This window comes from Gigantopelta aegis, chromosome 11 (assembly GCF_016097555.1).
Source record: "Gigantopelta aegis isolate Gae_Host chromosome 11, Gae_host_genome, whole genome shotgun sequence".
Lineage (NCBI taxonomy): Eukaryota > Metazoa > Mollusca > Gastropoda > Neomphalida > Peltospiridae > Gigantopelta > Gigantopelta aegis.
In genome coordinates, this window is record NC_054709.1 from 18,956,771 (window position 1) to 18,980,659 (window position 23,889).

The following is a 23,889-nucleotide window of genomic DNA, read 5'->3' on the forward strand; positions in this document are numbered from 1 at the left end:
TTCTAAGGCTATATGTCAGAATTACCAAATGCGTGACGTTTAACAGCCGATGATTAATAAATCAATGTGCTCTAGTGGTGTCGTTAAATATAACAAAACCGCAACCTGCTTATATGCACAGGGTATGCAGTATGCGGAATGCGGAATAACTCATAGTTCCAGCAAAAGCTGGGTAATTCAATCCGGGGGGCAAGAAAGAATGAACGAAATGAATGAATGTTTAACGACACCCCATCACAAAAATACACATCGGCTGTTGGGTGTCACAAATTGTAAGTATACGAAAATAATGTGGGCAAGAAAGAATAAATAGAGTTTAGTATAGAGCCCGTGTAACGTAAAAATGCCGCCAAATTGTCCAGATAAAACGATTCTTATATATGCAGTCAAGATACCTAGAAAAAAAATGTTGAAATAAAAAGTGATATAAATATTAATAAAAATAAACAGGGAACACCGTTTTATTGATGGTGTCAGTGTCAGAAGGAACCGGATGTGGGTGGATGGAGATGGGTGGCACAGGTCCCGAAATCAACGACAAAAATGGACGTTTGTCCTACTCTATACAATAAAAACAAAACTATGGCTAGTGGATCTCACTAAAGGCTGTGCCCATCCCCCCTCCCCTCCCCGACAAAGGCCCCGGATACGCCTCCGTGACAATTTATATATCGATCAGGAACAGACATAACCGGCGTAATGTCTCTCGTTCTGGTAGGGTTTACTTCATATACAAAAGGTCTCTCTCTAATAAAAAAAATGCCGCAATGAAACCGTATGTAAGTAAATAGCGCACGCGGTATTTTTACCCATTTCGTATAACGCATTCCGTATACCGCATTCCGTATAACGCATTCAGTATACCGCATTTCGTATACCGCATTCCGCATACCGGGTTCGGCTAAAAGCAGCTTTACGCCTTATTATATTATCGTTAAGTTAGCAAGTTTGATCACAGGTGTAATATGAACGTTGTTTGAGTTGCTTGTTTTGTTTTTTTACTCGCGATGCACGTGAAATGCATGCATGCTTTGTAAAACCATAAACAAATAAGGAAAAGTATTGACAGTCTCATTTTACTCTTAATTAATTTTGTTGAGTATACTTTATGGTTTGTTGCACTATTACTCATTTAGTTGAAATATATTGCCACACATTAAACGTTGGTTGTTTGGGTTTTTAGGTTATAGATAACTCAGGCAAACTCAGGTGAAAGACGTTGGTATGTAGTGGTCTGTTGATTAAAAAGTGTATTTACCGGTATTACATAGATATTATAAACGTCACCTTTCCTGCGGTGCCTGTTTAGTATCGTCAGAAATCTGCTTTCTAGCTTAATCAAGCTTCAGCATTTTACAGAAAGTTGATTTGTGTTCAGAAATATCTAAAGTGGGCATCCGTTGTGGATACTTTATTTGAAGACATGAACATTTTGGGTAAGTCATTTTCTAACCGTTTCGAAGTTTCTTTAGCATTATATATCCTGTAATCGCTTATTACTTATTACAAAAATGGCAATACACCAAATCATTTTCTGTTTTTACCTAGTCCATATCTATAATGAAAGCACATTTTATCCATTTTGATTACGTGCACGTTGTTCATTGTTAACTATACATATTGTGTGTTGATGAATGAAATGAATGAATGTTTAACGACACCCCAGCACGAAAAATACATTTGCTATTGGGTGTCAAACTATGGTAATGGGAACAACAAAGTGATGAACAACATCAATATAAAAATTCAACAGTTAAATAAAAACACAGTGTAAAGGACAGTGTAAAAATACAAATATCACAGATTGATATAATTAAAATTTAGAATAAAATTCAGTATCGCGTAAAAACTGCAATAAAAGTTCTGGATGGAATCGAAATGATTCCATCACATTTCTTTGTCCAAATAAATATTTTCGAGTTGCTGACAACTGCTTACACTCCACCAAAATGTGTCGCACAGTCAGAAGACGCTGACAGTGCTCACACTGAGGTGGAGGATCTTTCTTTAAGATAAATAAATGGCTAAGTAAGTATGACCGATGCGGGCACGACACAATACTATCTCATCCTTCCTGCACTGTCTATAGGAGGACTGCCACTCTCCCAAGACTGGCTTGATAGCATGAAACTTTTTTGCAACCTCACCGTCCCAATCACGTTGCCAAGTCGAAAAGATAAATTGGTTGATATTAAGTTTAAAATCGGTATAAGGTACACCAACCCTAGCATGAGGCAAATCCAAAGCAGACTTGGCTGCAAATTTTGCCTTTTCATTACCCCTAACACCAACATGGCTGGGCACCCAACAAAATACAACATCTTTATTGGCAGTAGATAAAAAGACACACTTTCGTATCACCATCCAAATTAATATTGCGTAAAGCTTGGAGACACGAAAGTGAGTCAGTAAAAATAATAAATTTGGATGCTATTGAATCTTTGATTTCTTCTAAGGCTTTAATGACTGCCCAAACTTCAACACTAAAGATTGATGCCGAGTCAGGCAGTCTCATGGAAAGTATTGTGTCTGATCGAAAAAAATGTAGCACAAGCCACAGATTTTCCATCCCGTGATCCGTCTATATATACAGGAATGTAATCACGGTACCAGTCTTGAATTTCCATGAACAATTGTTTATAAACAACAGCATCTGTACGATCTTTCTTCAGATGCGCCAGATCAAACACAATGTTAGGTGATGTAAGACACCAAGGTGGTAAACAAAATATGAAGGAGTTTCCAAAGTGTCAGTTAACTCAATGTTGGAAAACGACAAAAAGCGCTTAATGCGAAGACCAAATGTACGAATAGCATTTAGCCTTGCATCAAACAACTTCATATATTTGTTATCAAACACCGCATCATGTGCTGGATGTTTTGGTAAAGATTTAATCTTGGCAGCATGCTATTCATGTAGCATACTTGTGGCTTTTAAACGTATTTACTAATTTGTGTTTGTAATGAAAATATTATATCGTGAACTGCACGCTGATCAGAATTACAATGAAACAATTTAATATACTAGCAGAAACAAAGTTAGATGAAAAATGTGTACATAACGTGACGTTTTGCACACAAATGATAATTGTTTGACAGGAAAGAAATGGGTGATGTTTTAATGGACACATCATGTGGATATTTCTGATTCAGTTTACTTTCAATTTGTACTAAGAATTATTTTAAAAAACAACTGTTTATGCCGAGTGGCTCACATTACAATTTTGATGTACTTGAGTAAATTATACAAAACTGGTGCGTGAAATCGATTAACTGGTAATTATTGATCACCCCCCAAAAAAAACAAAAAAAAAACAACAACAAACAAAACACCCCCCCCCCCCCCCCCCCCCCCCCCCCCCCAAACAAAAATAAAACACCCAACAAAACAACCCCAAACCCAGTGAATATGATATTATGGGCCGATTTCATGTCTGGGTTATCAGTGGTTTATGGAAACATATGGTTTAAACCTATGTTAAACCCTGGGTCATGTTTACTGTGCATTTCACATGTCTGGTTTTAAATAACCCTAGTTTAACACTGGGTTGCAATTGTATTGCTTGTTTAAACCTGCCCTTTTAGGTAGTTTTTCGCTGAATTTTCCTCAAAGTAACTTTTCTTCATATATAATTTCGGAAGAAGAATCATGTTTTACGTCAGTATCGCATAGCCATGGAATCTGAACGTATTTTTAGAGACAGTTTGGACCTACTACAGTAGCGGATAAAGGGTGGGGGAGGGGGAGGGGCCATTTTTTGCAAGATGCCCTTTTGTCTTTTTTGTTTGTTAGTACGACTGTATAATTAGATCCACCCCTTCACTCAACAATTATTCACCATTATCGTGGGGAACAAACAACAAAGCGCCCGAGACATAAAGAGGATAATAAACGAGATATCAGTTATTATCAAAAGTATGTCCTGAGTGAAATAATTTTCACGAGGGATATAAATTTAACATCAGCTATTTTCTTCTTTAAACGCCTTTATTTTAGACGCACATGCACGTACATGTATAGCAACGATGTAAACCATTTTACTGTTCTGAGTATTGTTATAACTTTGTATTTTAATATCGTTTACAGATAATTTTCAAAAACACAAGTTACTTTTATTCCGCTAAAAATACATTTAATGAATTGTATTAAAATGACATTTTGTTATAAATTTAACACTAAAACAGCCGTGAACACAACTTCTTTTAAACGTCTATCACAGACTGCAGTCTTATAATAACATGCTTTCGTGTTTGTTTCGTCTTAATAAAGGGTGAAAAAAGACAAGATAGGCCAACAGGTTTGAACATTTGACACAAAGTTTTCTCGGTGCCCTCAGGGTCCAATTTTTATTTATTTATTTATTTATTTATTTATTTACTTACTTATTTATTATTATTATTATTATTTTTTTTTAATTATTATTATTATTATCTGGAGGGGGGCGGGGAGGCTGGTTTTTAGTTGAATTAAAGGGAAATGCCCGATTCTGGATAACAACATTTATTCATATTTGCATTATTAACAACATCTATGCATGGTTCTATACGCATTTTACATGGATTATAACTAATATTGTGAGCAGAATGATAGAAATAATTGGTGAAACGTTTTCAGGCCAGCTCATTTTGCCAAAATATCTCCATCAGTTTTTGCCCGAATACGAAGGGTTTGCCCCAGACTGGGGGGAGAGGATGTAGCTGACACCCCCCCCCCCCATCTCGTACGCGAATGCTAATAATATACCGGTTTCAACTAGTTTTAACTACAAAGTAATGAAGCGTAAGCTATCCCTCGATTATGTCCCTTTCCAGATCTGCAGGGGTTATGGCCCGGGAAGTAGATACACTTGTATAAATGGTCCTAAAATGAATTCTACGTCGCGGGACTTGTTGATGTGTACTAATGTGCGTCTTAGCTCAGAACAGGGGAGATAATAAAACAGGTGGCGCGTCACTCGTCAGGGTCCAACAAACTCGGACAATAGCTGTATTTTTTCATTGCTTTGTCATTCTTTGTTATATCACGATGATAAGGGACCAAAACCTTATTGGCTCTGTACAGGACGATTACCAGTCGTTACCAGTTGACGTTTGTCTTTACGTGTACTGAGATAGGGGGGGGGGGGTCATTAATAATAAAGAAAATATATGTATATTGTGGATAATAGTATTTAAAAATATATAGTGATGACGGGGCTCTGTACAAGACGTTCCTACACAAGGCGGTCATTAATAATAAAGAAAATATATGTATATTGTTGATAATAGTATTAAAAAATATATATAGTGATGACGGGGCTCTGTACAGGACGTTCCTACACAAGGCGGTCTAGTATTTTATATACTTAGATATGGTGGAAAACACATTAACAGTAAAGGGAATAAATATATATTTTGTATCGTTCCTACACAGGACGGTCTAGTATTTTATATACTTAGATATGGTGGAAAACACATTAACAGTAAAGGGAATAAATATATATTTTGTATATAAAGAAAATATATCTATATTTTGGATAATACTCGAAAAAAAAGAACATATATTTAACATGTGCGTGTGCGAGTATTAAAAATATATATAGTGATGACGTCTCTGAACAGGACGTTCTTACACAGCACGGTTCTGCACATGACGGTCTATAGTATACACTGCAATGAATGGTTACCAGTTGACGTTTGTCTACACGTGTACTGAGATATGAGGAGGGAAGTCAGTAATAATAAAGAAAATATATGTATATTGTGGATAATAATCAATAAAATATATATGAAAAGCCGGGATTGTTTTTATATATCGTCAACGTCCCTAACTGCGTTATGCTTCAAATTCCGTTCACTTTGTTTTCTCGTGCACAGTTCGCGCAATCAAAATCCGATTTGTTGTCATCGGCATGTCGTTCATTTATAAGGTTTTTCTTCACAGTTCAGGAACATTTTTATAAACAATAAAGTTGAGAAAAGTAAGTATCTAAATACAAAACTCTACAAACCCTAAAACCATTAATGTTACTAAGTCGTTTTTGTTTATTCCTTAAAATTACCGATATGGGGTCCACACGACTCGTAGAAATTGACTTAAAATGGAGAAAGATGAATTCACATTCGGTGCGTGTCACAAGACCTCACACGTGCCAGATCAACAAGGCCAAAGAATTAAATTTTTATGATTTTTCCGACCTCTGTTGTTAGAATTTGTTTTCAATTATTATATTCGATCTGCAAAAGGTATGCTACATTTGTGTGCCCCTATTGTAGTGAATAGTATTCATAATCCATTCATAACAGTTGTAAATAATTTTGAGTATATAAATTTTGTTAATTTAGAATCAATTCATTAAAAAAATTATATTTTACAAACTATGCGCAGGTATGTCAGTATCGACATCAAGTGTGAGCGATATGTGTTGATAAAACGCGGACCGGACCAGACGCTTGACAAATTGAATTTTTCCTTTAAAACAGTTCAATAAATTAAGTGTTCGGCAACTGTGCATAATTAAGAAACATATATTTTTTCATGTAGTTGTCTTAAAAATGGAAAATGATGAACTGCACATGCGCATTACGATACTTTTTGCAAACGCATGCGCCTGAACGCAGTTAGAAACGTCGCACTTTTTTCTGTTTACTGTAGGGTGTTTCACTTTTGTTTACTAGAATGGATTTGTTTTACATCCAAATTGTTGATTTTTTTACGTTAAATGATTAAAATCTATTTTGTTTCACGTATCGTAGCTGAAAAATGTAGAATAATATTTCCGTAAATATCGTATTCGTGTTTTTGTTGTTAGGTGAACGCAGTTTGGGACGTCGATGGTATAACGTGTGGGTGTGTAGTATTAAAAAAAAAAAAAAAATATATATATATATATATATATATATATAGTGATGACGGCTCTATACAGGACGTTCCTACACAGGGCGGTCTAGTATTTTATATACTTAGATATCGTGGAAAAGACATTAACAGTAAAGGTAATAAATATATATTTTGTATAATACTCAATGCGTTCGTGTTGACACTGTATAAATGTTACCTTTTCATTCTGGGGACAGTCAGCAATTGTGTCAGCCCAAACGTCCTCAACTTTGTCCAACGGAACCATCGGAAGGGCTGAAGCACGCCTTACCACCTTTTGTACATCATCGTGTTCAATATATTCTGATGCTAATCCTACTTTTTGCGCGTACAAAGAAAGAAATGTTTTATTTAACGACGCACTCAACCCATTTTATTTACGGGTATATGGCGTCAGACATATGGTTAAGGACCACACAGATTTTGAGAGGAAACCCGCTGTCGCCACTACATGGGCTACTCTTTCCGATTAGCAGCAAGGGATCTTTTATTTGCGCTTCCCACAGGCAGGATAGCACAAACCATGGCCTTTGTTGAACCAGCTATGGATCACTGAATGACTTTTTATTTCCATCTTCCAGCCATATGAATCTTTACCCTCAAAAACTAGTGAACACGCTATTAGATGGGTGTTTTTTAAATTTTAATATTTTCAATTGGGAGACGACGTCCTGACATATACATTATATCCCGTGGTATTAATTTCGACAGTTTCGGAGCCTCACCAGAAATATGAGAAGAAAATAATCCCACTATCGAGCGATTTCAATTTACGATGGGCGGTCATGCGACCAGCTCACAACACATATTGTGAAGTTTATTCTATGGCATCTTGCGTTACAGTTTTTAGACAAAATAACAGCCGTGAACGCAAATTATTTAAACGTCTATTACAGACTGCAGTCTTATAATAACATGCTTTCGTGTTTGTTTCGTCTTAATAAAGGGTGAAAAAAGACAAGATAGGCCAACAGGTTTGAACATTTGACAAAAAGTTTTCTAGGTGCCCTCAGGGTCCAATTTTTATTTATTTATTTATTTATTTATTTATTTACTTACTTACTTATTATTATTATTATTATTATTATTATTATTATTATTATATATATATATATATATATATATATATATATATATATATATATATATATATATATATATATATATATATATATATTTATTTATTTAAAAAAAAAATTGGGGGGGGGGGGGAAGAGGGGAGAAGCTGGTTTTTAGCTGAATTAAAGGGAAATGCCCGATTCTGGATAACAACGTTTATTCATATTTGCATTATTAACAACATCTATGCATGGTTCTATACGCATTTTACATGGATTATAACTAATATTGTGAGTAGAATGATAGAAATAATTGGTGAAACGTTTTCAGGCCAGCTCATTTTGCCAAAATATCTCCATCAGTTTTTGCCCGAATACGAAGGTTTGCCCAAGACTGGGGAGAGAGGATGTAGCTGACCCCCCCCCCCCCCCCTCCCCATCTCGTACGCGAATGCTAATAATATACCGGTTTCAACGAGTTTCAACTACAAAATGATGAAGTGTAAGCTATCCCTCGATTATGTTCCTTTCTAGATCTGCGGGTAACCCATGCAAAAAGCGTGGTTTTGTAAACACGGGTAAAACACACATGTGAAATGCACCACGGGTGTAGGTCTTGGTCAAGTTTTTCAGTGTTTTATGTAAACCAGTGTTAAAACTAGGTTTTCATATAACCCGGTGTCACGTAAACCAGTGTTAAACCTAGGTTTTCATATAACCTGGTGTCACGTAAACCAGTGTTAAACCTAGGTTTTCATATAACCCGGTGTCACGTAAACCAGTGTTAAACCTAGGTTTTCATATAACCCGGTGTCACGTAAACCAGTGTTAAACCTAGGTTTTCATATAACCCGGTGTCACGTAAACCAGTGTTAAACCTAGGTTTTCATATAACCCGGTGTCACGTAAACCAGTGTTAAACCTAGGTTTTCATATAACCCGGTGTCACGTAAACCAGTGTTAAACCTAGGTTTTCATATAACCCGGTGTCACGTAAACCAGTGTTAAACCTAGGTTTTCATATAACCCGGTGTCACGTAAACCAGTGTTAAACCTACGTTTTCATATAACCCGGTGTCATGTAAACCAGTGTTAAACCTACGTTTTCATATAACCTGGTGTTACGAAACCCAGACATGTGAAATCGGCCCATAGCTGTACCTAGTGGGACCATTTTCTTGCCAAATGTTACCCTCATGTCAAATTCACTGTACTGGTGTTGAATGTCATGGAATACTGCAGTATAATCAACATATCAATCTGCAGTCATAATCGGCATCTTCCTGTTTCAGCATCAAATGCGTGTAACAATTCGAGTAACAATTGTTCCTGATGTTATGTGATGTGATCCTACCAGTAGCCCCAAATCAAAAAGAAAAACAATTAAAATCAAAACCATTGAAAGGTTTACAATGCTAAATTTAGCTTGACCCGTTTAAAACGGCGCTTTCTTCACACGTTAATTTCAGCATTTTGTTTAGCATACTTAATAAAAATACACTTCGTACTGTTTAAAGTGTGACTATTTTTTACCTTCTGCCCAATGGTAAATGTGTATAATGTGTTGTAATTAGGCAGAATCGTTCGGATCCTTCTCGGTGAACCCATTTGCAGTTTGGGCTATTTTCCGTTCCATCCAGTGGTCCATAACTGGTTCGTCAATGGCTGTGGTATGTGCTGTCCTGTATGTGGGAAAGTACATATAAAATACCCGTTGCTGCATATCGAAAAGAGTATAGCCTATGTGGCGACAACGGGTTTGCTCTAAAGAAATGTGTAAGAATGACCATATGTTTGACGTCCAATAGCCGATGATCAGATAAAAATCAATGTGCTCTAGTGGCGTCGTTAAATAAAACAAACTTTACTCTTTTTTTGATCGATGCGAGTCTTTACATAGGTCACAACTTTGTAGTTTAATTTTTGAAAACCTGCAGTAGTGAAACACGGCAATATTTGGGTGTGATTAATACAGTAATAAATACATCCGAATTTAAAACATTGTTTAGTGCTCCGATAGGTGGAATGAAATTTCATTTAGAGCGACAATCTAGAGAATATTGAATAGGTGCTACACGAATTGTGCATATACCCCCAGTGGCTTAATACGCTGCGTCTAATACTTCTATTACAAATGTCTAACGTTATTGCCAATGATATTTGATTTGGTGCAGTGATACTTTAGCAATACCACTAGAGGCGATTAATTAATTATCGGATATCAGTTGTCACACATTTGGCAATTCGGACATAGTCTTGAAAGGAAACCCTCTACAATTTTCCACTGGCAGCAAGAGGTCTTTTCCATAGACAGGATATCACATACCACAATATTCGGTAGATCAGTCACTGGCACCGTCTGGGATGGAAGAGCGGAACGTAGCTCAATCGGTAGCGTGTCCGCCTGTGAAGCGGTCGGTCATTGGATCGATCCTGCTCAGTGGACCCATTTGCAGTTTGGGCTATTTTCCGTTCTAACCAGTGGTCCATAACTGGTCCATCAAAGGCTGTGGTATGTGCTGTCCTGTCTATAGGAAAGTGCATATAAAAAACCCTGGCTGCTTATCGGAAAGAGTAGCGTATGTGGCGGCAGCGGGTTTCCTCTATGGAATTGTGTCAGAATGACCATATGTTTGACGTCCAATAACCGATGATAAGAAATAAATCAATGTGTTCTAGTGGCGTCGTTAAATAAAATAAACTTTACTTTTGTATGGGACGGGGAACTACCCAAGAAGGATCGATCCTACCCGACACACTATAAATGTAATTAAATACATTGTTGAATGCGTCAAATAGAACATTATTCTTTCTTTTTTATTCAAAAATTTTGCATAACCATGATTTGAACAAATGGACTTTGATATTAAAGGTCTACAAAAATAAGGTACACACGCTGTCTTGGGTGACAAAACGTGCAGTGATGCCTACATGATTTGTCAACAGGGAGAAAAAAAATGCACACACGCTGCATGGTTTTCCACTGGCAGCAAGAGGTACACCCCCTCTCTCGGGTGACAAATCGTGCAGGCCTCGCTGCACGATTTGTAATCTGAGTAACAAATCGTTCCGGGGTGACAAATCGTGACGTAACAGACCCACTAGATGCGATTAGCTGACGTGTATAAAATCAGATGTCGTCAAAAGAGACCGACAGATTGGCATGTGAATGTATACTTATTTGAAGTGCTTAGGGTCGATATATCTCTGTGGACATATTCTCTAATTTGTTTTCCCCCCGTCCCAAGCAATGCCCCACTATTGGTATATTAAAGGTCGTGGTTGGTGCTGTATTGCTGCCAATGGAATCATGCAGCGTATGTCCTCTATGTGTCAGAATTATGAAATGTTTAATACCCAATAGCCGATTGATTGAACGTATATCAGATCATAATAATGTATTAAGATTTAAACCCATGCCGATACCAATAACATTATTATTATTATTATCATTATTATTATATATTTATTTATTTTCAAATGCGGTATTTCTAAATAAACAAGTTTGTTAATATGTTTTAGACTATAGGGTGTATGCTACCAAATCCAATCCCATAGACGACAATAATAACATATGTGGCTAAACTCCTACCTGCAGCGTATCAATCGACAAAAACACCACGGATATAAATACTACCACCCCTCACTCTTAAAGTGAATCAGAAAAAATATGGGGTCAAGCTGCTAATTTTAGAGATAACGGGCAGTGTCTATGACTACTCTAGTTCCGCACAAAATTATATATATTTTTTTTTTACAGGTACCCCATACATCTTTCAAGCACAAGTCTAAGTGACACATTGGTACTACATGAATTAAAATTGCATACATGTTTTGCCCAGATGAAACTAATTTTACAACCAGTACGCTCATATTTATCACCAATCTCAGGACTTGTGGTATTAACTTCTCTATCAAAAGTTTGGTTCACCTCCAACTTTGACCCAGCCGTAAGTTATTTGGTTTAGTACTACCTTCAAATAGCTGTACTAATGCGCTGGTGTATCGTTAAACGAATATTTCTTTGAATATGAACGACAAAGCCGTTATGTGATCAAGATCAGATCTCTGCACAAAACATTTGGCAAAATAGTGATTGATCCTACGAAACTCTATCTAGTGTCTCGTCTATAGGAGGACAGATCGCTTCTCTCGCTAGGTGTAACCTACTACAGAACAGAACAGAACTTTATTCGCTCAGAACACCAAACGGTGTTACACTGAGGTGTTTACAAGCATATATATATATATATATATATATATATATATATATATATATATATATATATATATATATATATATACACACACACACACACAATGGCGGCTGCTGGTTAAAATATGCATGTATATAACTATAACTATATATAAATGATATATGATATTTTAAAGTCCTTTCCTGTGATCAACAAGGCCCAAACATTGAGCATTATAATTTGTATCTTAATATCTAATGGGAACACTCCTAGTTCCCCATAAAACATGGGCAGTGGGGTACTCCTCCTTAGCCTTAATAAGTCTCGAAACCCCAAATTTCCGAGGAATATAACAGGATAGGGACAGTGGTACTATCAAACAAGCGTAGTTGGCAGTCTATTGGTAAGTTAAGATTTCTAATTCTCATTTTTAATATAGTCATACATTTATTAGCATGTGCTATTAAATATTGTTTTGCTTAGATAAAGGATCCTGTTCTAGTAAATATAAAAGTAAAGTTTGTTTTATTTAACGACGCCACTGGAGCACATTGATTCTTTATCTTATCATCGGCTATTGGATGTCAAACATATGGTCATTCTGCCACTGTTGTTTTAGAGGAAACTCGCTGTCGCCACATAGGCTACTCTTTCCGATTAGCAGCAAGGAATCTTTTATTTGCGCTTCCCACAGGAAGGATAGCACAAACTATGGCCTTTGTTGAACCAGTTATGGATCACTGGTCGGTGCAAGTGGTTTACACCTACCCACTGAGCCTTGCGGAGCACTCACTCAGGGTTTGGAGTCGGTATCTGGATTAAAAATCCCATGCCTCGACTGGGATCCGAACCCAGTACCTATCAGCCTGTAGTCCGATGACCTAACCACGACGCCACCGAGGCCGGTTAGTAAATATAATGCTTAAGTATTTGGATTAGTATTACCTTTAATAAGTTTTTTTTTTTTTTTTTTATTATTGTCTGTTTTGTTTCTTTAACGTAATCACCAGAGCATATTGATTTTTTAATCATCGGCTATTGGTGCTGGATGTCAAACATTTGGTAATTTGACATATAAGTCTTAAAGACGAGACCCGCTACATGTTTTTATTAGTGGCTGGAACGTTAACTACATGTAGCTCAATGCGCCCACCGACGGGGATCGATCCCACGCATCGACCGACCACGCATCAGGCGAGCGCTTTACCACTGAGCCACGTCCCGCCCCTTATAATCTAATAAACATTTTTTTTTTGTCTTTACTGTTGTTAAGGGGCTGGACGTAGGCCAGTGATAAAGCGCTTGCCCCATGTTTGGTCGATCCGGGATCGACCCCCGTCAGTGGGCCCATTAGGCCATTTCTTGTCCCACGACTGGTATATCCAAGGCCTAGGTATGTGCTATCCTGTCTATGAGATTGTGCATATAAAAGAAGCCTTGCTACTAAGGGGAAAATATAGCGGGCTAAGACTATGTGCTAAAAATATAGCGAGTTTCCTCTCTAAGACTATGTGCTAAAAATATAGCGGGTTTCCTCTCTAAGACTATGTGCTAAAAATATAGCGGGTTTCCTCTCTAAGATTATGTGCTGAAAATACCAAATGTTTCATATCCAATAGCCGATAATTAATGGTTTCCGTTAAACAAAATGTTGCTGTTTGTTTATTTATATTTATACTTTTGCTTTTTGTTTATTTTTAATTTAATAAACTTGTAGGTAGGTGTGCTTATCGTGTGGCTTTGTGTTTCATTGTTGGGAGCTCTCTTTTCACCCTGTTCTTGCTGTCTTTTTAATACAATATGTTTCGTTTAAATTTATTTGCATAATATGTGGTTTGGTGTCAAATCTGAAATATGAGTTGTATATTGACCTATACAACCATATTTGCATTTTGTGATAGTATTCTTTAAGCAAAAATTAGGAATGTAACATAATTTTAATTTGTTTTCTTGTTTTAAAGCAAAAGAACTATTTCCTAACAGAAGGAAAGCTGTGTTCGTTGTCAGTTTCGTCGTAATCTTCCAAGCATTAACGGTCCTAACAGAAGGTATGTATGCATACTATTCACAACTGTAGCGACAAAAAAAAAAAAAAAAAAAAACCCTCCGCAAAAACACTCCCCTCCCACAAAAACACAACATTTAAAAGAAAAAAACTCCACAAAAACACTCCCCTCCCACAAAAACACAACATTTAACAAAAAAACTCCACAAAAACACTCCCCTCCCACAAAAACACAACATTTAACAAAAAAAACTCCACAAAAAAAAAAAAAAAAAAAAAAAAAAAAAACCCGAACAAAAAGCAAACCAAAAAAAGAAGAAGAAAGAGTAAACAGAAACAACATAAAAGCTGAAACCACAAACAAATAAAAAAAACAACAACAAACAAACAACAAACAAAAATTACAAACAACAAACAACCATAACACATAATCAACAAACAAATAAAATAAAATGAAGCGCACACACAAACTGAAATAATTATACGATAATGTTAATATCACACGCACGCACGCACACACACACACGCACGCACGCACGCACGCACACAAACACACACACACACACGCCTTTTTGTTATCAGTGTATTATGATTTCTTGACAGGAACAATTTTTGCGTTTTATGGATTAATTTGATAGGTAACAGTATGCAGGTAAGGTATAGGTAACAGATAAATGACTTTTTCAAGAGGTGAGTAATATAGTAACTTTCAACGAAACGTTTAACTTTATGCTTTGAATTAAAATTTTATTTTATTTTTCTCTCTATTATTTTATATTTGACGACAGTTCATACTTTATGCATTCCTGTTTAGTAGTAGGTTTCATAGTAAACTATTTAATGTGTTTACTTTATCTGTATATAACAAACACCTGTCCATAACGGCCACTGTTCCAAGGACCCTTGATTGGCCGTTATGTGCGGTATATATGATTATCTAAGACTGTCTGAATTATCAAATTAGTTAACATACCTTTACAGAAATGTGTATAGTTTATAGCTACACTGAGAGAGAGAGAGAGTGAAAGAGAGAGAAAGAAAAAGAGAAACGGAAACAATTAGAGATACGTATGAAGACGGTAAGAGATAGAGACACACACAGAGAGAGAGAGAGAGAGAGAGAGAGAGAGAGAGAGAGAGAGAGAGAGAGAGAGAGAGAGAGAGAGAGAGAGACACACACACACACAGAGAGAGAGAGAGAGAGAGAGAGAGAGAGAGAGAGAGAGAGAGAGAGAGAGACAGACAGATATAGAGTCAGTGAGTCAGAGAGAGAGAGAGAGAGAGAGAGAGAGAGAGAGAGAGAGAGAGAGAGAGAGAGAGAGAGAGACAGAGAGAGACAGAGAGAGATTGTGTGATATATAGATATAGATAGATATATATAGATACATTTGACCTTTGGGACCGCTCCTGGGCCAAGCCCCGCTACCATAATTATGTTATTTTGTTTCAGATCAGTGCTCGGATCCACTACTCAACAACTGCACCGGCCCTTTTGCAAGATGCATAGATTTGGACTTCGGCTTCAAATGTGGTTGTCAAGAGCCATATGAATGGAATACGAAAGCGTGGACTTGTGTTTGGAGTAAGTGTCGATGAACATGTAGTGGGTATATAAAAATTATAGTGGAATATGTTTACCTTTGTGTATTACCCATATGGTACAAAATATCTCGGTACATATCATGCCACACGGTTGGCGCACTACAACCTTACAAGAACGTCAACCAAACGAGTTGAGTGATATAAATTGAGAGTGAAAGAGAGAAAGAAAGAGAGAAACGGAAACAATTAGAGATACGTATGAAGACTGAGAGATGTGAGGGAGAAAGAAAGAACCAGAGAGAGATAGAGACACAGAGGAGAGACAGATATAGAGAGAGAGAGAGAGAGAGAGAGAGAGAGAGAGAGAGAGAGAGAGAGAGAGAGAGAGAGAGAGAGAGATAGAGAGAGAGAGACTATTGCTGGAAAAGCTCACATCCTTGCGAATACCCTTTCTGCTGCCTTCTATGGAGATATAATTTTGATTAAGACAGCAGTTTTTTTGGTGGGATTAATGTATATGTGACGTAGGTTTTTTTTTATGTTTGGTTTCTACTCTCACGTATGTTCTTTTTTTTGAGGATGGCGATATTTTCAAAGAGTGCTCAAAGCCGTTGTGTCCAAGTTAATTATACAACAATTTGTATGTGGGATAGAGGACTTGGTAGTTATTTATCGCAAATATATTATTAGTTGTTTCGAAATACATGTATAGTATGTTTAAGGGACTGCCCTGTGTCTGTTGCCATTATTAAGATGCTACCGACTAACAGATATGTTTTCAAGTTTGTTTTGTTTAACGACAGCTCTAGAACACATTGATCTATTAATAAAAAAAATTTCATTAGTTGTAAGGGATCTTTTATATCACCATCCCACAGACAGGATAGGACATACCACGGCCTTGATACCCCAGTTGTGGTGCACTGACTGGAACGAGAAATAGCTAGAGATGTTTTATTGATAAAAATTGCGTAACATGTCAGTGGCTGTATATTAAATGTTTCTGATCATCCCAATTTTGCACAAGTTCAAAAGGTCATACACAGCTACCTCATTGTACTGTCTAAATAATCTTTGGTTAAAACTGGGTCAACCGTGAGCACGTGCGAAAATGCATTTGTTTTACCGATTTGTCAGGAAAGCATGCATCCTGGCCACTATCACGTGATACGGACTTGAACGCCATACCAAATCGAAGTCTTGAACAGTACACATCGACTGAACAACATTTCATTTCAACAGGATTGAAAAGCAAAAAAGCCGCAAATGTTACACGTTGATAGGCGTAGGGCTATTGCTCGAATTATGCAGGGGCAATTGCAACGTCAGGTCGTCCAGCAATTTGGAGTACATGAGTCAACGATGGCTCGTTTAGTTGGGCCTCTTAGAGCCACAGGAAGATTAGCTGACCGTCCCAGGAGCAGACGTTCGCGCGTTACGTTTCCACATCAAGATAGAGGCATACATCTCACACACCTCCGTAACCGATTTCAGATGGCTAAGGAGACGGAGAATCAGGTTGTAGGCACTCATGGTCGCCCAGTGTGTGCACGAACGGTTAGGAATCGTTTACGGGAGTTAAGGCCGCGACGTCCCTACGTTGGTCCGCAACTTACACCCAGGCAACGTCAGCGTCGATTGCAATGGCGTGTTATTCACTGACTAGTCTCGGTTCTCGCTTCACAGGTCAGATGGACGACAACATGTCTATTGAAGGATATTCAGACGCATGCATTAAGGAAGACGACATATTTGGGAGGGGGGGGGGGGGGGGTCTGCTAAGGTTTGGAAGGAGGATTTCTCATGGCGTGAAAACACCTTTCCTAGTTATCCAGGGCAATCATACAGCCATAAGATATCGGGATCAGGTCACCAGCCTCACGTCCTTCCACTTATCCATGTGGGTAGCCTTACGTTGCAGCAAGTTAAATCGAGGCCGCACGTTGCGAGGTGTTTTCTTAAATTCCTCAACCAAAACAATGTCCTAGTGCTCGATTGGCCACCGTAGTCCAGATTTGAACCCGATCGAGCATTTGTGGGACGAACTGTCGTGAAGCGCGTGAATGCCCTAAACACGCAGGCCCTTCTTCATAAAAGGATCATAAACAATTTGACTGGGTCAATGGTAAGGAGAGTTAGGGCTGCGACCGCAGCCCGGGGTGGGTACAAACGCTGTTGATTTGGACCAGGAAATGGTGTAGGGTACCCACGTTATCCATGCAAACGCCGTCTCTGATAACGCAACAAAACAAAACAAATATTCAGTAATGGAGACATAACCTAAAAATCAAAACAATGAAATAATCACCAATAAAACATTAAAAATATATATAAATAAATAAATAAGTCTATATATATATATATATATATATATATATATATATATATATATATATATATATATATATATATAGATAGATATAACTTGTAGCACGATGTTTAAACCCTTTCTCAACCGAAATAGTGCAACAAATGGACACGCAAACCAAAAATGTATAACCTATCATACTCACTAAATCCCGATTGAAGTACTTGCATCATTATTAACAAAATAAATCTTCACACAACATACACAATTTGTCCGCTGTTTTAAATTTTCTAAGTAGAGGAAAGTAACTCGCCCTGCACATTAAGAAAAATATTGATTTAATGTACACCCTGCACGTGTGTGTGTGTGTGTGTGTGTGTATGTGTGTGTGTGTGTGTGTGTGTGTGTTTTTCGTACACGGAATTTAAGACTACAAACAGTTTATTTGTTTGGTTTAACATTTGGTAATTCTTACATATTATTCTTACAATAAAAGCAAACTCAGGAATCTGTGCAGTCTCTCAGATTATATTAAATATGTTTCTTTCAGAAATGTATCCATTTGGAATCGTGGCTAGTGCGTCAGCCATAACAGGCGATGACGTCACAGTGAAACTGGATGTTAGCGCGGGAATTCCATTTTACAGAAGAAAACATACTAGGATCTTTGTAAGTATATTTGTATTTTTTTTTTCACTTTAATATCAACTACTGCGGAAGACAGTGCAGTAAAAATTAGAGTAATATAGTGGGCAATTTTCACATATGTATAGTATTTTGGTCAAAATTATTTTTGTACACGTCCCTTTTCATTGGCTAATTGGTCTTGTCCTTTAGAAGGAAGGAAGGAAATGTTTTATTTAATGACGCACATTTTATTTACGGTTATATGACGTCGGACATATGGTTAAGGAGCATAGACAGGATAGCACATACCACGGCCTTTGATATACCAGTCGTAGTGCACTGGGTGCGCAGGGGGGTCATGGTCCCCTCCCCCTCCAATCCCGGGAAACATTTACCTTTTCGCTTGATAACATTAAAAAGGTTCCTGTGTCATATCCCACTACACAGGTGCCCCCCCCCCCCCCATACAAAATCCTGCCTAGGCCACTGGTGAAACATTTGGTAATATTGACATATCGATATAGTCTTAGAGAGGAAACCCGCTACATTTTTCCCCCATTAGAACCAAGGGATCTGTTATATGCACCGTCCCACAGACAGGGTAGTACATATCACGGTCTTTGATATACCAGTCGTGGTGCACTGGCTGGGATCGATCCTAGACCGACCGTGCATCATTCGAGCGCTTTACCACTGGGCTATGTCCCACTCGTGACGTAATATGTCAGCGGAAAGGAGTGTCGTCACCGAACAAAAAATATTAAAAAGGCACCGAATTTCATAATAATAAAACTATTGAAAATTATACAACTGACTAGAACATATTTCTAGCACTCGTCCTTTTGTAGGGCCCATTGAGCTATTTCTCATTCCAGTCAGTGCTCCACAACTGTTTGTAACATGGCCATGGTATGTACAATCCTTTCTTTGGGATTGTATATATGAAAGATCTCTTTGCTGCTAATCGAAAGGAGTAGCCCACGAAGTGGCGAAAGCGGGTTTCCTCTCTCAATATATGTGGTCATTAGCCATATGTACGACGTCATATAACCATAAATATAATGTGTTGAGTACGTCTTTGAATAAAACATTTCCTTCCCTTTCTCGTTCTTTTGTAAAAAAAAAAAAAATTCTGACACTCGTCTAAAAGAATGAATGTCGTCTGATGATATTTATAACTGTAGCTTCTTTTTTATGTGTGCAGATTGGCAGCAATGGAGTTGTGAGTTTTGGGAGGAGGTACAACCCTATAGTAATGGAGTTCCCTCCTGACAGACGCATTGTGTTGTGTCCCTACTGCGCTGACGTTGACGTCACAGTGACAAACACTGGAAGCATCACTTACCGTCTGTACGACAAGAATGACGCTAACAACGACGCACAGGTCGGACAAGTTCTACAAAGAGCCAGTCGTGACGTCGAAACGTACACAAGAGCCGCAAGATTCGCTGCGTCACAGGTTCTCATTGTGACGTGGTACAAGGTTCCAAAGTATGGATCCGATTTTCCCGAGCTAGATGTAAGTATCATTTCACCATTAGTTGAATTTACAGGCGCGGATCAAAGGGGGGTGTCCTGAGGGTGTGCACCACTTCTAGAAATTCAAAATGCCCTGAAAAATTCAATATTTATTAAATTAGATGAATGCAATGTATTTTTTTTTTTTTTTAGTAACGTAATATTTCACTGAACTAGATATTTCTTTGGAAGATTACTTACTACCTAGATAATACATGTTAGCTAGCTTACCAGGGTAAACATCTACGGTCCGTTTTTTAACAGTTTGACATTTACTGGACCTCCAGCAATAAACGTTTATCTTGACGAACTACATGTATATTAGTGTGCGTTAGAAAACTGGAGGTGTCCACTTCAAACTATGTACCTCTCCCTTGGTGAATAAAACGATTTGTTTTTCCCGTTCCAGCCAATTATCTACGATTGGTTTATGCAGTGGCCAACATATGGGCCATCCTGTGTGTGAGAAGTCGCTCTGTAAAACATAAACGAGTGTTACTGGTTTCTTCCTCACTCTTTTGCTTTGATCAATTGTCCTTCAGCTCCACTCTAACTATAATATGCAGTGGCGTATCTAAGGGGTTTGGGGTGGGGCGGCAGGCCCCCCATAAATTGTGCGAAATTTATATTTTGATTATATATTTTTTAATTTTTACATTGAATAATCCGAGAAATCCCTTTGGGAACGTTTGGGACCCCCCTCCCTTAATGAATTTTTGTGGATCCGCCACTGATATGATTGTGAGAATAGGGCTAGAGTGCGCTTAGTGTAAAAAAAACCCCAAAACCCAGTTACTGTCAATATCGAAATTCTGACAACAAAAAGGTTGTTAGGTACATTATTTAAAATAAACATATTTGTCTAAAATCTGATGCCTGAGACTATTAGTTTGGTTATCTTAGAGTTCGTGTATATTATTAAACACATATGTTTCCGAGGAGTACAGGCACTGTAAGAAGAATTCTGGCGCTCCTAAGTGCCTAAACGAAGCACGCAGTTAAGTCAGTTTCGGATAGGCGTAGCGGGTTGTTTGTTGCAACCCGCATGTCTGATGATATGATTAAATTCAGAACTGATCCAACTAAAGTTTTAAGAAAATCTGTGTACTGTAGATACAGTTCTTAGCGATTTTTTATTGTCGAAAAATGATGATTTGAAATATATAGGATAAACTTTATTGGACTATAACTCAACAAGGATTACAGAGATTGAGATTTTTAATCTTTGTTGTTGTTGGTTTGTGTTTTATTTTTATATATTTTTTGTCATTTTTGTGTTTTTATAATATTTCTAATTTTTTCTTCGATTTTGGGGCTGTTCTAACATAATCTTTTATTTAACAGACTTCGTGTTAGAATTGTGCACATAACTTGAACCGAAATCTTAAGGGCTTAAAGGGACATTCCCGAGTTTGCTGCAGTCTTTAAGATGCTATCGCCTAACAGAGACTTTTTAACGATTGTAATTACATATCAAATATATTCTGCATTAAATATTAGTGGCTGTATATTAAACGTGTTTCTGATCGTTATAATATTTGTACTAGGTTAATTTTCATTTTATTTCCTAAAATATTGTTTTTTCGTACGTTAAATTATTTGAAGACAAAATCCAGTTTGGGCTTCTTAGAAATATCAAGACGACCAGAAACGCATTGAATATACAGACACTGGTATTCTAAACAAGAAACTATATTTAATATGTAAGTTTAATCGTAGAACTATTCCATTAGTCGGAAACATCTTACAATGGAGCAAACTCAGGAATGTCTCTTTAAAGGCTTAAAATTACAAAGCCATAATTCTGTTTTGCAATCACCATTCTTAATGACCAACAACAATTAATGATCTAATTTGCCAATAGATGGCTTGCAACTTAACCACAGAACAATAGAACCACTTTCCTGGCCGTGGTGGCGCAGTGGTTAAGCCATCAGTCTACAGGCTGGTAGGTACAGGGTTCGCAGCGAGTTTTAACAAATCAATGAGTAGGTGTAAGACCACTACACCCTCTTCTCTGTCACTAACCACTAACATTTAACAACTAACCCACTCTCCTGGACAGACAGCCCAGATAGCTGAGGTGGGTACCAGGACAGCGTGCTTGAACCTGAATTGGATATAAGCACGAAAATAAGTTGAAATGAAATGAATGAAATACAGCTTAACCACGGAATCACTTTAATAAATAGGAGACCAGTATTGCACATAGTAGTACTACATTAATGCTTTTGTGTTTCGTTCGTAAGTGAGGAACTATGTAGATCAGGGGTCGAGCGTTGTATCGGTGTGCAGAGGCGATACCAGGGTGGAAAAATACATTGGGGGGAATAAGGAAACTCGTGAAAAGGGCAACCCAATGCTATATATATATATATATATATATATATATATATATATGTATACTATATTTTCGTGCTTATATATATATATATATATATATATATATATATATATATATATATATATTTGTTTTAAGCCAGAAAAGAGAGGTATTTGAGTTTATTCAGGGCTACGGGTCTCCTCTGGGCTGTGATGGGAGCCAGGTTGTCACATTCCACGACTGGTATATCAAAGATCGTGGTATAGGTGTCATGTTAATTTCTGCTTTAACAGTATGGGTAATCGATGAGTTATATCTCTTTATCTTGATGCTATGTAGAAATACCTTGTTAGGAACCTCATAGCGACAATTTTAAATCGGCTACTTAAGATGTCATTCCACAAACATACCTTTCCTTCCCTTCAGTATGTGACGTTTCAACTTGTGTTGGTCACTGACGGAGAAACGACATACGCGATGTACATTTACAACGAGATGAACTGGATTCCAGATTGGGACCCGATTGTGATCGGGTATGGAGAGAACTGGAATTCAAGAACCGTGTCTGTGTCAGGAACTAGAGGAGCCTACGGACGACGAAACATTGGTGGAAGTGGAGGTCTGTATTGTAATGATATTTATAACTACTCCATATATATATGTATATATATGTGCACGCGCGCGCGCGTGTGTGTGTATGTGTATGTGTGTGTGTGTGTGTGTGTGTGTGTGTGTGGGAGAGACGTACCATTTGCGCTAACGAGAGGTCGCGCAGCGCCATCAATGGATCCGTCATTAGCGTAGCCATCGGTCGATCACGTAATCATCGGTCGATCACGCTGCTCCATCAGCGGATCGTCGGTAGAGTAGCCATCGTTAGATCGCATTGAAAGTTAACGACGGATTCATTGATCGCGCAAAGCGATACATCGATTATTGACCGATCGAGCGATTATTGCGCGATCTACCGATGTCTAGCTACTGACAAATCTGACAGCCGTCCCCCCACCTCTAAATCTATGTTGTTTGCTGTCCACCTCCCCTTCCATGTCCATGTTTCTCCAACAGACACACATGCTTTCCTTTTATGTCAGGGGCGAGACGTGACCCAGTGGTAAAGTGCTCGCTTGATGCGTGGTCGGTTTGGGATCGATCCCCATTGAGCTATTTCTCGCTCCAGGCTGTGCACCACGACCGGAACATCAAAGACCGTGGTATGTGATGTCCTGTCTATGGGATGGTGCATATAAAAGATCCCTTGCTGCTAATCGAAAAGAGTAGCACATGAAGTGGCGACACAGGTTTCCTCTCTCAATATCTGTGTGGTCCTTAATCATATGTCTGACGCCATATAACCGTAAATAACATGTGTTGAGTGCGTCGTTAAATAAAACATTTTCTTCCTTCCTTCCGTCCTGTTATGTCCATCTGTGCCAAGCACCAGTAATTTCTC

General features: G+C 37.8%; 1 protein-coding gene and 1 long non-coding RNA gene across 2 annotated transcripts in view; both read left to right on the top strand.

The window, feature by feature from the left end:
* Positions 1 to 1,229: 1,229 nt before the first annotated feature.
* Positions 1,230 to 14,249, top strand: LOC121385014. Its single transcript, XR_005959491.1, has 2 exons — positions 1,230 to 1,436; positions 14,075 to 14,249. It is a non-coding gene; the product is annotated as an uncharacterized LOC121385014 (long non-coding RNA).
* Positions 14,250 to 14,792: 543 nt separating this feature from the next.
* Positions 14,793 to 23,889, top strand: part of LOC121385072 (fibrillin-2-like) — a 67,803-nt gene continuing 58,706 nt past the window's right edge. Inside the window, exons 1-5 of the mRNA XM_041515607.1 lie at positions 14,793 to 14,808; positions 15,569 to 15,700; positions 18,519 to 18,637; positions 19,800 to 20,114; positions 22,863 to 23,055. Coding sequence (XP_041371541.1) covers positions 14,793 to 14,808; positions 15,569 to 15,700; positions 18,519 to 18,637; positions 19,800 to 20,114; positions 22,863 to 23,055 — 775 coding nt within the window. The remainder of the gene's footprint in view (positions 14,809 to 15,568; positions 15,701 to 18,518; positions 18,638 to 19,799; positions 20,115 to 22,862; positions 23,056 to 23,889) is intronic.